The sequence below is a fragment of the Ursus arctos genome, unplaced genomic scaffold (genome assembly GCF_023065955.2).
Source record: "Ursus arctos isolate Adak ecotype North America unplaced genomic scaffold, UrsArc2.0 scaffold_25, whole genome shotgun sequence".
NCBI lineage: Eukaryota > Metazoa > Chordata > Mammalia > Carnivora > Ursidae > Ursus > Ursus arctos.
In genome coordinates, this window is record NW_026622930.1 from 40786165 (window position 1) to 40801994 (window position 15830).

Consider the following 15830-nt stretch of genomic DNA (forward strand, 5'->3'; position numbering starts at 1 on the left):
TCAGCTATATTATAAAATTAGCTTTAATTCCCTGTACTTAAAGTTCAGATGTGGCTGTATTAATTTTAATGTTCAGTCCTATGTATTTTCAAACATCTGTGTTACAATAAGATGATGTTTTGTATTTTAAACTATTTCTCTACCCGTCCCTCTTTTTTTATAGCTACCTATACTACAGAAATATGGAATAACCCATATAATATGCATAAGACAAAATATTGAAGCAAACTTTGTTAAACCAAACTTTCAACAATTATTTAGGTAAGAATTATTGCTGTGATTAATTAAAATGTTATGGGCAGCAAACATGTAATGTAGTTTTTATGTCAAGTTGATTTTATTATAGCAGACTTCTGTACATATCTGTTCTTGTGTGTGGGTGGGTGTGGTGTTTTTTTGTTTGTTTGTTTGTTTGTTTTTTTGTGGTGGGTAGTGAAACAAAGTTTATTGAGCAATAGTAAAGTTGATAGTATAAAGCTCCTGAAGAGGGAGGGGACCCAAGAGGGTTGCCTTGTACATTATCTGTTTTGTAAGGATGGTCATATAGTATATTATCTAAGAAATACGTTTCCTTTAAATTTTATTTTATTTTATTTTTATTTTTATTTTTTTAAAGATTTTATTTATTTATTCGACAGAGATAGAGACAGCCAGCGAGAACACAAGCAGGGGGAGTGGGAGAGGAAGAAGCAGGCTCATAGCGGAGGAGCCTGATGTGGGGCTCGATCCCATAACGCCGGGATCACGCCCTGAGCCGAAGGCAGACGCTTAACCGCTATGCCACTCAGGTGCCCCATCCTTTAAATTTTAAATAAGCAATGCATTTAATGCAGAATTTTAAAGATCCAAAAGCATGTACAGTATACTGAAGAGTTTCCCTATTTCTGTGCCTTAGATACTCAGTTCCCCTCTCTAGAGGCATCCACTCTTACTTCTTGAGTATCCTCCTGGGATTATGTTATATATATAAGCATATTCCTGTAGATAAACTTTTTTTTTTTACACTGGCTTTAAAAATGTTAATGTATTTTAGAGATTGCTTCATATCATTACTTAGCTGCAGTGGCTTTTTAAACTTGCATCGTAATCCGTTGTATGGCTATACTAAAATTTATCCAACTTGTCACCTATTGGGCATATAGATTGTTTCCAGTTTTTTGCTAATGTAGTGGGTATTCCTATCTGTGTCATTTAATTCATGTGTGAATATATCAGTTGGATAAATTTGTAGAAGTTGGAATTGCTCGATCAAAGACTATGAGCATTTAAAATTTTAATGGATGTTGCAGATTGCCTTCCAGTGAATTGTATCAGTTTATGTTCCCACTCTGAAGTGAATGAGAGAGACTCTTTCCTTGGTATCTCACCAAGACAGAATTATAAAACATTTTTAATTTTTCCCAATTTCCTAGAGTAAAAATGATCTCTTGTGTAGTTCTTATTTGCCTTTCTCATTATAATGAGTGTGGTTGAGCATTTAATGGTTTTTAATGTTATTTTAACTTTATTTTAAAAATAAAGAACATGTATTACACATGATACAAGAAAAGGGTGGAAAAAGGGTATATAAATAAAGTAAGTCTCTTTCCTCCTCTAAACCCAGCCATCCAGCTTCTCTCCTGGGAGGCAGCTGGTATTAACCCTTAAGTATCATTCTAGAGATATTTTCTTTGTATATAAAAGCACATATGTTAAAAATATTTTAATGTGCTGCTTTACTGTTTGTAAAAATGAAAGCAACCTGAGGTCCATCAGTATAAGATACTCTAAAGTATATTGTGGAAATATATAATAGAATACTGTAACCATGAAAATGAATGAAATATTTCTAAGTGTGTTGATTTGGAATAATCACTTAAGATTTATTAAATTAAAAAAGCAAGGTGTACAACCAAGTGTATACTCTCAATGTGTTTAAAAATATAATATAGGGGTGCCTGAGTGGCTCAGTCAGTTAAGCATCTGCCTTTGGCTCAGGTCATGATCTTAGGGTCCTGGGATCAAGCCCCGCATCGGGTTCTCCGCTCACTGTGGAGCCTGCTTCTCCCTCTCCCTCTGCTCCTCACCACCCACCCCCCACCACTCATGTTCTGTCTCTCAAATAAAAAATAACCTTTAAAAAATATATATATAATAGGCATATATTCTTGTACATGCATAGAAAATTTCTAGGCTAAAAGACCAGAAATCTGACAGTGGTTGCTTCTGTGACAGGAAGTTCAGGGTCTGGGATGCTAGAGGGGCCCATTTTTTATTGCAAATTTTTTTTTTTTTTTAAGATTTTATTTGACAGAGAGACAGCCAGCCAGATAGGGAACACAAGCAGGGGGAGTGGGAGCGGAAGAAGCAGGCTTCCAGCGGAGGAGCCTGATGTGGGGCTTGATCCCATAACGCCGGGATCACGCCCTGAGCCGAAGGCAGACGCTTAACGACTGCACTACCCAGGCACCCCTGCAAATATTTTTATACTGTTAGAATTTTTTTACCATGTGTACACATTTTTCAGTTAATAAAAATTTATTTTAAAAAAAGGAATGTCTATATTCTAAATTAAAATAGATTGAATTTTTTTCTAATTGTAAAAGAAATTGTTGGTCTTGGGGTACCTGGGTGGCTCAGTTAAGTGTCTGCCTTTGGCTCATGTCATGATCCCAGGGTCCTAGGATCGAGCCCCACATTGGGCTCCCTGCTCAGTGGGGAGTCTGCTTCTCCCTTTCCCTCTGCCCTTCCCCACTACTCCTTCTCTCTTTCTCTCAGATAAATAAATAAAATTAAAAAAAAAAATCCGTGTTCTTTATAGATACTTTGGAAAATACAGAATGGTGCCAAGAAGACTATAAAAACATCCATAATTCTACAACCCAGAGGAAACACTTTATTTTTTAAATTTTATTTATTTATTTATTTATTTATTTTTAAGATTTTATTTGTTTTTTGAGAGAGAGACAGCCAGCGGGAGAGGGAACACAAGCAGGGGGAGTGGGAGAGGAAGAAGCAGGCTCCCAGCAGAGGAGCCTGATGTGGGGCTCGATCCCAGAACGCCGAGATCACTCCCTGAGCCGAAGGCAGATTAACGACTGAGCCACCCAGGCGCCCCAGAGGAAACACTTTAGTTAGCATTTTGGCATATTCCTTCTAAATCTTAACTCTGTTATATATATATGTATTATGTCTACATACATATAGAATTACATATATTAATAAGAAAATGCCAGGATATTTTAAAAAGCCATACTGTACATTTCTAATTTGTCTAGAGTTTTTGTTTTTAGTACCAAAGTATTCTGGGTACAGCTTCTTTATCCTAATGGAAGAACCCTTTCTCCTTGCATTTGAAATACTGGTTTATAGATTGATAGTTCTGCTCATAGTTTTGTTTTTGTTTTTTAAATATTTTATTTTTAAGTAATCTCTCCATGCAATGTGGGGCTCAAACTCACAACCCTGAGATCCATAGCTGTATCTCTATGGATTGAACCACCCAGACGCCCGTCTGCTAATAGTTTGTTTTGGGGGGTTTTGTTTTTTTGTTTTTAAAAGTAGTTTTACTTTTTTACTTTACTTTTACTTTAAAAGTAGTTCAAGCGGGGCTTGAACTCATAACCTGAGATCGAGATCTGAGCTGAGATCAAGAGTCATAGGCTTAACCAACTGAGCCTCTCAGGCACCCCGACTGCTAATAGTTTTTAACATTCAAAATGACAAGCAGTAAAATATTTTAGATTGACTCTGAATTAACTTTTTTTTTCTGAAGCAGTGTTTTATGTAGTTAAGTCTACACAATCACTTCAGGATACAGTCATTGTCTGAATCCTTTTGGATTTTACATTGGTTTATTCTTAGATACTGAGTTTCAGCTTTTATGTGATAAATTCTGAATTTATTGAAGTTGTTACCACCTAAATGATTGTTTTACTACTAAAATGATCACTAAAGAACTGTCATTTTTAAGGCAATATTGACTTTAAAAATTAATTTTGTAACTCAATTACTATAGTTGTATCAATAAACAGATGGTCTAGGATAGGTTAGAAAGGGAAGGTTTTCATGAAATATAGAGTAAGCCTAGCATATTAATAATGTCTTATTATCATAGTGTTTTCCAAAGTGTAAAATTATAGGACAGATGGTCTCTTGGTTGATTTTTGCTCTACTGAAGGTCAGTTCAAGCAATGAATGTTTGACTCATTGCTCCGTTGGTCTTCTATTTTGATTACCTTTTTCTCTTTCAGACTTTGGGCTTCCTCTCAATTGTCCTCTGTAGCATTGTGAGGAGGGGTCAGAGGGCCACTCAAAGAAGAATCTTCTAATTCATGGGGAAGTTAGTAGAAATAGAAGGATAACAATAAAAAATACAGACACTTTTTGTCTTTATATTCTACGTCTAGGAAAGTTTTCTTCCTTCTTGTGATTTTTCAGTTTTAACCAGATAGATTTTTTTAATACAAAAATACCAGAAATGTTAACTTATTATTTAAGGCTCTAAATGCTGTGCAGTTGAACAATATAAAATCTATGACCCAGTTCTTGGGAGTATGATACTTTGAAAGTTGTATTGCATTATTTTCATGGTTGTCAAGAAATTTTGGTTTTTTATACATAGAGTTTTATCTGAAAGTGTGCTTATCACAGAATATTCTATTTTCAGATATTTAGTCTTGGATATTGCAGATAATCCAGTTGAAAATATAATACGTTATTTTCCCATGGTAAGTATCAGATGCTTTAATATCATTTAAATTTTATGATTTGACTTCTTAATTATGGTTCTAAAACTTAATAATAATGAAACTAATTCCTTTCTATGCTACTTTTACTTTGTTATGACTGAAAATTGTGGGATTATATTTTGAAGAATATTTATTCCTTTAAAAACCTTTTTATGATCTCCAAATATCTGAGAAATCACACTTCGAATTTATTAAATTCAAATTAAATTCTAGCTCCTGTATAATTTTTAAAATTTGTAATAAGTACATTTGTAGCATTTTGGAAGTTCTTGAATTAAGGCAATTGTTATTAATATAAATCAGGTAATTTTTTAAATGTATTTTGTTTTACTGTATGTATACGTATTTTATGCTTGTATTAATCCACATGTTTTATTAAAATACACTGTCTTTCGCCTTCAGACTAAAGAATTTATTGATGGAAGCTTACAAACTGGAGGTAAATAATATTTTCTTTACTTAATATTTATTTTTAGGGGATTATGTGTTACAGTTAATGTTTTAGTTAACATTTGTCTTAAATGCAGGATATGGAAGTTGCAATTGTATGTAATAGACTATTCCCAAGTTCGTATTTTCCCAGTTCCTTGTTTCATTTGGATATGCTTTTTTAAATATCCCTGTATAACTATTTTCAAATTTTGGGCCAGCTTTAAATCCCTTTAATTTCAAAGTATTAATTGTAAAGAATGAAATTTAATAAATATCCAAGTGGTATGTATAAAATATAAGATGTTTAAGAAAAGATTTATCTTCCTATGGTATAGTACGTGGTATCAATATATTTTAGTTGCTGAATAGATGTTTTTTTGTCAGAATAACTATTTCTTGTTTTTCAGGAAAAGTTCTTGTCCATGGAAATGCAGGAATCTCCAGGAGGTATGAAGTTAGAGATTATCTTTCTTTCTGTAGCATTTAATTAATGAGCTGTGTTTTCTATTTTTTTCTAAAATTTTTTCCCCCTCTTCAGTGCTGCCTTTGTTATTGCATACATTATGGAAACATTTGGAATGAAATACAGGTAAGAAAGTACTCTGAAACCTAGCCACAATTTAAATTTTCAGTAAAATGAAGCTTAATGGAAACAGTTTGGGAGTTTGAAGTTGATATCCTGATTTTGTCATCTATTCAGGTTGATTAGGCAGGCTCTTGTATCTCATGGCTAGTCTCTTATCCTTTAAAGCTTGTCTACCTTGTATAGATCTACTTAGGCTAATATTTTGTGGTTTTAGGGAGCTAATGCTAAATGTTGTTAAGAAGCCAAGGTAGTTATAGTTGGGAATAATTATGGAAAACTAATTATATACTGCTAGAGAATTGTTTAGCCCGAGTTTAAAAACTCTTAAACACAGATGTTATTGCTTCCCTTGCTTAAAAGGCTAATTTATTACGTTTTCCTTTAATAGTAGTTGGATGAAAAATTACTAGAAATTGTTTCAGCTTCTTTTCACAATTCAGTGTAGTCTTTCTTAACCAGAATCAACTTTTCCAAGCATACTGTCTAAATAAAAAAGAGCCCCAAAACAAAATCCTGGCCAAAGAACAGTTTTTCCTTTTTTAGTGTGTCTTGTACAAGTTAGAAGTCTTGTAATCATTGACAACTCCTTGTCTTTCACTCCCTGTCTCCCCAACTTACCCATTACCAAATCCTGTCTCTTTTATGTCCTAAAATGTACCTTGAATCTCTCTCTTTATCTTTCTCTTCTTCATCATTTAATCCCCTAATCCAAGCTCCAGTCATCTCTCTCTTGGACTCTAACAATGGTAGTGTTCTTAGTGGTTTCATGTATTCTTTCTTTTTCCAGTTTGTTTTTTTCCCCCACGCTACAGTTGAAATGGTCTTTTCAAAAGAGAAATCTGATCAAATAATCACCTTACCCCAAAAAGCTCTCAGAAGTTTCTGATCCTTAATAATTCTTATCGTGGCCAGTGAAACTTTGCATGGTATGCCTGTGTCAGCCTGTCCATCATTATACCATGTTCCCTGTTAAACTCTCTTCCTTTGAGCTGTGTTCAGCATTGGAACCACAGTCCTGACACACAGGAGACATTCAAATGCTTGTTTAGTTGGTTTGATATACTTTAAGTTTAAATTTTGTTGGAAAGTTTACTTAAAAGTATCAGTTGTTAATATTACTTGAATACAAATGCTTTATTTAATGCTTGTTAGACTGTTTTATATATTCTCTTTCTTATTTGGTGTCTTGACAGTAGTAATATTAATAGTGGGAATAACTTCTATATATTGGGTCTTTGCTCTGTGCTAAGTGCTATTCTAGGCTCTTTATCTCATTTAAGCCTCACAACATAAGGAAGTAGATATACTTCTCCTTGTTTAAACAACTATAAAATTTTGAGCACGTACTATGTAATAGATGCTATACAAGGTGCTTTACATTTACTATCGCTCATCTTCACAATAGCCCTCAAAAATAGGAGTTATTATAAACCCCAATTTACAGACAAGAAAAATAAAGCTTAGAAAGTTGAGCAGCTTCCCTTAGAACATGAGCTGATAAACAGAGGGATGGTGATCTTTCATCTGCCCATGCTGTTAATTTTTCCACTACAGCTTGCTACCTCAGTAGCACAAGTTTTATGATTATGATTTCCTGTTTAGGTAAATTTTTGGATAAGTTCCTATTTTAGGTAGATACTGAAAGAATTGAGATTAATTTATGAAATAAGACCATCACCTTAGTTCTCTTTTTTTTTGTTTTCAGAGATGCATTTGCTTATGTTCAAGAAAGAAGATTTTGTATTAATCCTAATGCTGGATTTGTCCATCAACTTCAGGTAATTTCTGTCTTCTTTCTTTTCAAAATAGAAAGTAGGATAATTAAAATCTTATATCTATGTAATTTAAATTTTATTTATTTATTTATTTATTTATATTTTTTTAAAGATTTTATTTATTTATTCGACAGAGATAGAGACAGCCAGCGAGAGAGGGAACACAGCAGGGGGAGTGGGAGAGGAAGAAGCAGGCTCATAGCGGAGGAGCCTGACGCGGGGCTCGATCCCATAACGCCGGGATCACGCCCTGAGCCGAAGGCAGACGCTTAACCGCTGTGCCACCCAGGCGCCCCTATTTATTTTTTTAAAGATTTTATGTATTTGAGAAAGAGTAAGAGAGAGCATGAGTGGGGGTTGGAGAGGAGGGATGGAGATTCCTTGCTCTGGAATCAGGGCCTCGATTCCAGGGCCCTGAGATTATGACCTGAGCTGTAGGCAGATGCTTAACAGACTGAGCCACTCAGGCACCCCTAGAAGTTACTTTAAATACTGAAAAATTTCCATAATCTAATTTGATTGATTTCATTATTATTTTTTTAAGTTTATTTTAAGTAATCTCTACACCTAACATGGGCCTCAGGTTCACGACCCTGAGATCAAGAGTCGCACGCTCCTCCAACTGAGCCAGCCAAGTACCTCCTAATTTGTATTTTTATTCGAGTTTACATTTCTAGTTAAACATATTTTCTGTTTTGTTTTTTAAGTATTTTCTTAAAAACTGCCATTACTGTGAAAAAAGTGTTAAAGGCACATTGCTAAATGTAAGATAAAATAATTGATGTTAGAGGAGTCCGGGATGGCAGAGGAGTAGGGGACCCTAGTTTCATCTGGTCCCAGGAATTCAGCTAGATAGCTATCAAATCATTCTGAACACCTGCGAACTCAACAGCAGATCTAAGAAGAATAGCTGCAACTCTACAAATAGAAAAACAACCACTTTCTGCAAGGTAGGAGGTGCAGAGAAGTGAATCCGAGGCCATATATGGGAAGATAAACTGAGGGGGGGGAGGGATCCTCTCTAAGCCAGCTTTGGAAAAGTGATATAGCAGCAGAGTGCAAAATCAGAACTTTTAAGAAGTCTGCTCAGTGGAGGTAGGGGACATCCCATCCTGAAAGGCACTCAAGGTGGCTAAGTGGGGATGGAACCCTAGGTGGGACAGTGTGGTCTCAGTCACAGGAAGACTGGGGGTGCCTGAGTGTGGCAGAGTTCCCAGGCATTTGAGCGGGGAAGCTGGCTGCAAACAGTGAGCTCAGGAGTGGGCTCTCAGCCGGGGGTTGCCATAAACCACAAACGGCAGCACAGTTGGGTGACTGCTTTCTGAGCAAAGGCCCAACAAGTGGCAGAACTGGCGAGACACCCCTTCCTTTCCCGAGAGGAGTGGCACAATAGCGTGCCACAGGAGTCTGTAGGGTTTGGATGCTAGAAACAGGTCTTGGTCTGAGACAGAAATGCTCAGTCACAGGCTGGGTGAACATGGAGTGCAGACAGAGACCAGGGAGACAGAAATGATTGATGCTTTTCTCTGAGAGCTCATTGAGGAGTAGGGCCCTGAGCTTTCAGCTCTGGGGCCAGAGGTTGGGAGAAACCCAAAAAACTCCACCCCAAAATTGCTAGAACTCACGCAGGAATTCAGCAAAGTGGCAGGATGTAAAATCAATGCACAGAAATCAGTTAACATTTCTATACACTAACAATGAAACAGAAGAAGAAATTAAGGAGTCGATCCCATTTACAATTGTACCCAAAACTATGAGATACCTAGGAATAAACCTAACCAAAGAGGCAAAGAATCTGTACTCAGAAAACTTACAGAACACTCGTGAAAGAAATTGAGGAAGACACAAAGAAATGGAAAAACGTTCCATGCTCATGGATTGGGAGAACAAATTGTTAAAGTGTCTGTGCTACCTAGAGCAATCTACACATTCAGTGCAATCCCATTTTTTATAACATCAACTTTTTTCACAGAGCTGGAACAAATAATCCTAAAATTTGTCTGGAACCAGAAAAGACCCCAAATAGCCAAAAGAATGTTGAAAAAGAAAACCAAAGCTGGTGGCATCACAATTCCAGACTTCAAGCTCTATTACAAAGTTGTAGTCATCAAGACGGTATGGTATTGGCACCAAAGCAGACACACAGATCAATGGAAAAGACCAGAGAACCTGGAAATGGCCCCTCAACTCTATGGTCAACTAATCTTCAACAAAGCAGGAAAGAATATCCAATGGAAAAAGTCTGTTCAACAAATAGTTTTGGGAAAATTGGACGGCCACATGCAGAATGAAATTGGACCATTTCCTTACACCATACACAAAAATAGACAAAATGGATGAAAGACCTAAATGTGAGACAAGAGTCCATCAAAATCCTAGAGCAACCTCTTCAACCTCGGCCACAGCAACTTCTTGCTAGATACATCTTGAAAGGCAAGGGAAACAAAAGCAAAAATGAGCTATTGGGACTTCATCAAGATAAAAAGATTTTGCACAGCGAAGGAAAGAGTTGACAAAACCAAAGACAACAGACAGAATGGGAGAAGATATTTGCAAATGACATACCAGATAAAGGACTAGTGTCCAAAATCTATAAAGAACTTATCAAACTCAACATGCAAAGAACAAATAATCCAATCAAGAAATGGGAAGAAGACATGAACAGGTGTCTCTTGTCTCCTGGAAGACATCCAAATGGCCAACAGACCCATGAAAAAATGCTCAATATCACTCAGCATCAGGGAAATACAAATCAGAACCACAATGAGATACTGCCTCACGCCAGTCAGAATGTTTAAAATTTACAAGTCAGGAAACAACAGATGTTGGTGAGGATGTGGAGAAAGGGGAACCCTCCTACACTGTTCGTGGGAATGCAAGCTGGTGCAGCCTCTCTGGAAAGCAGTATGGAGGTTCCTCAAAAAGTTGAAAATAGAGCTACCCTACAACCTAGCAATGCACTACTGGGTATTTGCCCCAAAGATACAAATGTAGTGATCCGAAGGGGCACCTGCACCCCAGTGTTTTTAACAGCAGTGTCCACAGTAGCCAAACTATGGAAAAAGCCAGATGTCCCCTCCCCCCCACAGGAATATTACACAGCCATCGAGAAATTGAAATCTTGCCAGTTGCGACAATGTGGATGGAACTAGAAGGTATTATGCTAAGTGAAATAAATCAGGGAAAGACAATTATCATATGATCTCACTGATATGTGGAATTTAAACAACAAAACAGAGGATCATAGGGAAAGAGAGGGAAAAATAAAGCAAGATGAAATAAGAGAGGGAGACAAACCATAAGAGATCTTAATCATAGAAACAAACTGAGGTTTGCTGGGGTGGGGTGGAAGGGATGAAGTAACTGGGTGATGGACATTAAGGAGGGCATGTGATGTAATGAGCGCTGGGTATTATATAAGACTTAGGAATCACTAACCTCTACCTTTTAAACCAATAATACATTATATGTTAATTAATTTAATTTAAATTAAATTTTAAAAATTAAAAATGAAAATGAATAAAATAACATAGACATTTCTTCAAATTTTTTCTTTTTTGATTACAGATAATTATATGCTATTTCTATGCTTTATCTTTACCATGTTTCAGATTCTAAAGATTTTTATTTATTTGAGAGACTGAGAGTGAGAGCAAGAGAGAGCACAAGCAGAGGGGAGGGGTAGAGGGAGAGAGAGGTAGACTCCCCACTGAGCAGGGAGCCTGATATGGGGCTCAATCCCAGGACCCCAAGATCATGCCTCCCAGGCACCCCATCCATGTTTCAAATTTTGTTGGTGCCTGGAAGATGCACTCAAAAGACAGTAAGATAAACCTGTGAAGTATCTGATTAAACTAGTTTATTTAATTTTTCCCAAGAAGGAAAATCAGAGATTGAAGAATGTCCTCTGGCTAACTAATTCTGTCCAGTTATGCAGGAATAAATCTCACATTGAGACATTAGGAGCATTACAAAATGGATTTTCTGAGGGGCATCTGGGTGATTGAGTTGGTTAAGTGTCTGCCTTTGGCTCAGGTCATGATCTTGGGGTCCTGTGATTGAGCCCTGCCTCAGCGAGGAGTCTGCTTCTTCCTCTCCCTCTGCGCACCCCCATCTCCCCTGCCACCCGCTGCTCGTGCTCTCTCTCTCTCTCAAATAAATAAAATATTGAAAAAAAAATTAAAGTAGACTGTCTCAGTTACCAAACTTAAATTTTACTTTTTTTTCCATTCATTTAAAACAAACAGTGGTATTTCTTACTTTAGCATGTTTATGTAAAATGTTTACTTTTATCTTTTTTAATTGCATTATAAAATACAAAACTAAGTTTCTTTGCCTTTTAATCCTGTTGCGTAAAAGCATTGTCTTTTCAAATTTACTTTTGTATTTGAAAAAGTAGTATACACTCATGTTAAAAAAATTCAGCAATATATATGCAAGTCTAACTGCATAATGTTTTTATATGCATATGTACATATGTATATATGCATCACAACTTCATATGATTCCTTATACATAAATCTTTTAGATTGTTTCTAGCCTTTCGTGATTATAAACAATATTGGGAGAAGTATACGGGTAGGTACGTCTTTGTTTACATCTGCAAATATACCTGTGCAATATATATATAATGTGGAATTGCCAGGTCAGAGGCATTTGAAATTTGATGTTACCAAATAGTCTTTAAAAAGGCTGAAATAATGTAAACCACCAGGAAACAAGGAGTACCTGTTTCCTAGTAGTTCCCGTTCAATACCAGTAGCCAAAAGTATTAGATTTTCGGATCATTGCCATCATGGTGGTAAAAGTGGCAACTCCTGTGGTTTGCCCATTCTTCTATCAGATTGTTGGTCTTTTTACTCTTTGTAAGAGCTCTTTGTATATTAAGTAATCTGTCTTTAGCCAACTGATTTAAAATGCCATTTTTATTATATACCAAATTTGATCTATACTTAGGTCTGTTTCTGGCAAGTTCTTAAAATTTACTTTTTGGTGTGAACTTTGCTGGAAAGAGCCCTATATTTTTTAAGTTACTACTATGTTCAGGGGCGCCTCGGTGGCTCAGTCATTAAGCGTCTGCCTTCGGCTCAGGGTGTGATCTCAGCATTCTGGGATCAAGCCCCACATCAGGCTCTTCCTCTAGGAGCCTGCTTCTTCCTCTCCCACTCCCCCTGCTTGTGTTCTCTCTCTCACTGGCTGCCTGTCTTTGTCAAATAAATAAATAAAATCTTTAAAAAAAAAAAGTTACTATTATGTTCACAGTTCAAAAAGAATTGACACCTTTACATTTTTAGTTTTCCTAAGAATATATTCCATTTATTCAAATCAATTTTTATTTCCTTTAGTGTTTTAAAGTTTTCTTTGTGTAAAACATATGTATTTCTTTTGAAATTTACAGTGTCCTGTATTCAACACAGTATACTCAGCACTGTAGGGAGACTCTTATTACAAGAAGTTATTTCTCCTCCACTTAAAAGCCAGAGGCCTTACGTATAATGGCTTATAAATCCCTACATATGTAGTCCCTTACTAATCTCCTACTATCCCATTTGCTTACTATGTATGTTCTAGTCACACCGACCTTCTCATAATTACTTGAAAATACTATGCATGTTCTCATCTCAAGGGACTTGCTCATCTCTTCACGCCCAGAATGCTTTCCCCCAAATATCTGCATGGCTTGTTTCCTTAATTTTCTTTTGAGTACATTATTACAGTTGCTTTCTAACAGGTATACTTGCTTCTACGCTTACCCCCAAATCCCTGCAAGTCAAAAGAAAATGTTAGTTTGGACCAAAATGGTAGTAGGGGCAGAGGTGAGAAGAGATCACATTTTGTATTTATATGACTGTTAGATGACAGGATTTGCTGATGGATTGAATGTGAAGAGAGATTAGGATGGATCTAAGCCTTAATGGAAGATATGGAAGAAATTGCATGAGAAGGTTTGAAGGGAGTAAAATCGAGTTCAGTTTTGGTCACGTCATGGTTGAGAGGGCTGTTGGACAATAGGCAGTTATGTAAGTCCAGAGTTCCTGGGAAAGAACCCTGAATCTGAGGAGTATCAGCATATAGATGCTATTGAAAGCCCTGAGGCTAGATGAGATCACTAGGGGAGTGCAGATAGAGAAGAATTTCCAAACAGATCGTAATGCACTCCAACAAGTAGAGGGTGGGGAGGGAGGAATTAGAAGAAGAGATTGAAAAGAATGGCCAATGAGATAGGAAAAAAAAATCAGGGTGGCTTGTTGTTTGGGAAGTCAAGTGAAGAAAGTGTTTGAAGAAGTAGGGAATGGGGCCGCCTGGTTGGCTCATCTGGTTAAGCATCTGGCTCTTGATTTTGGCTCAGGTCATGATCTCATGTATTATGAGATCGAGCCCTACGTCAGGCTCTGCACTCCGTGGAGGATCTGCTTGAGATTCTCTCCCTCTCCCCCACCCAAAATAAATACATAAATCTTAAAAAAAAAAAAGTGGAGAATGATTCACTGTATCAAAAGCTGATAATAGGTTAAATAATGTAAGGGCTGAGAATTGACATTAGGTTAGGAACATGAGGTCATTGGTGTCCTTGATAAACAGGTTTTGTGGAAGGGGGAGGATAAACATAATTGGCTCAGAGTTCAAGAGAAATTGGGAAGAGAGGAGTGTAAACAGCAAGTATAGATAATTCTAGGAATTATACTTTGAAGGGGAAAACAGAAATGTCAGTAGCTAGAGGGGAAACTAGGGTTATTAAGGAGGATTTTGTTTGTTTTCTAAAATGATAGGAAATTTAGCATATTTGCAGTTTGGAACAATTGAGGAGCAAAGAGAAAATTGATATTATGCCAGAATTGGATAGTATGGTCTATTCTCTTTGTTGATTCTGTTATATTCATTCATTATTTCTTTGGTTTTATTTTTTTCTCCCATTGAGCTCTGATTGTTGGTATGTCATCTCTTTCATTGTTAACGTTTCTTTCATGAGTCCTTCTATTTCTTCTTTGAACTCATTTCAGAAATGCCATTCTTATTGGGCGCCTGGATGGCTCAGCCAGTTAAGCGTCTGCCTTTGGCTCAGGTCATGATCCCAGGGTCCTGGGAACGAGTCCCGCATCAGGCTCTCTCAAATAAAAAAAAAAAAAAGTGCCATACTCATTGATTTCATGGAGAATTAATCATTTTCATGCGTTTTATGGTGTGATTTTGACCCTGTGTTCTTATGTGGCTTTTGGTTATAAAGTTTTCCCCTTGACATCATACACTAAAACCTACAGTGGTTCCTTTTTTGATTATTGGTCATCTTTGAACTAGAAGTATTCTTAGAACAGCTATTTGCCCAACAATAAAATTGTGGGAGAGGAACCTGGGTAGTGCTTGGGGAGGGCAGAAAGCTTAAATTTTCCCACTTGTTTTGGAAGTCTTCTCACTAACACTTTTCTCTGGTGGTTTAACTCAATGAGTAAGAAGCAGAGCCTCTTATATGTCACAGGGTTTTCTCGTTTGTATTGATAAACACAGCATGCACATTAAAAGAACCCAGGGGAACCGCACCTAAACCAATTAAATGACAATCACTGGGGGTGGGACTTGAGCATATGTGTATTTTTTAAAAAATTTTTAAAATTTTTAAATTATTTTTTGATGTAAAGTTCGATGATTCATTAGTTGCGTATAACACACAGTGCACCATGCAATATGTGCCCTCCTTACTACCCATCACCAGCCTACCCCATTCCCCCACCCCACTCCCCTCTGAAGCCCTCAGTTTGTTTCCCAGAGTCCACAGTCTCTCATGCTTCATTCCCTCTTCTGATTACCCCCCTCAGGTGATCCTCAGGTATAGCCAGGCTTGAGAATTACTGGTTTAGTTTTTATTTTTAGCTAAGATCAGATACTTGGCTACATACAACCCTGTTTCTCTTCCACCTTACTATACATGTACCCTGCTTCTTGCAAAAATGGCATGTGTGCGCATTCACATTTTCCATAATATGCCCTACCTCTACCCACAGCCCACTCATATTTCCCATAATACTGTGCAAGCGCTTGTTAGTTTTATCTTAGATCCACCACCTTTTTTGGGAGCACTTTGAAGTGTACCCTAATTTCTGCAATCAGGCATCTTGGGTGCCTAGCTTGTTCTGGTTCCATTTGAAAATAAATTTTTTATTGTGAAATATAATACACATACATAAAATGCATAAAATGTAAATAAACATCCATGTAACCACCATCAGGTCAAGAAATTGAACATATGCCAGGATCCCAAAAGCCCTTGTATTACCCTTCCTAATCAAACACTCTCCTTTTGTAAAGGTAACC

General features: G+C 36.8%; 1 protein-coding gene across 2 annotated transcripts in view; it reads left to right on the plus strand.

Moving 5' to 3' along the window:
- The window catches only part of STYX (serine/threonine/tyrosine interacting protein), a 41514-nt gene that overhangs the window by 19110 nt on the left and 6574 nt on the right, over nucleotides 1-15830 (plus strand). Inside the window, exons 4-9 of one of the 2 annotated variants that reach the window (XM_026480371.4) lie at nucleotides 164-261; nucleotides 4649-4709; nucleotides 5133-5169; nucleotides 5570-5609; nucleotides 5701-5751; nucleotides 7454-7526. In XM_026480371.4, the coding sequence (XP_026336156.1) occupies nucleotides 164-261; nucleotides 4649-4709; nucleotides 5133-5169; nucleotides 5570-5609; nucleotides 5701-5751; nucleotides 7454-7526 (360 nt within the window). The remainder of the gene's footprint in view (nucleotides 1-163; nucleotides 262-4648; nucleotides 4710-5132; nucleotides 5170-5569; nucleotides 5610-5700; nucleotides 5752-7453; nucleotides 7527-15830) is intronic. The other variant, XM_057318523.1, reaches the window with a different exon arrangement.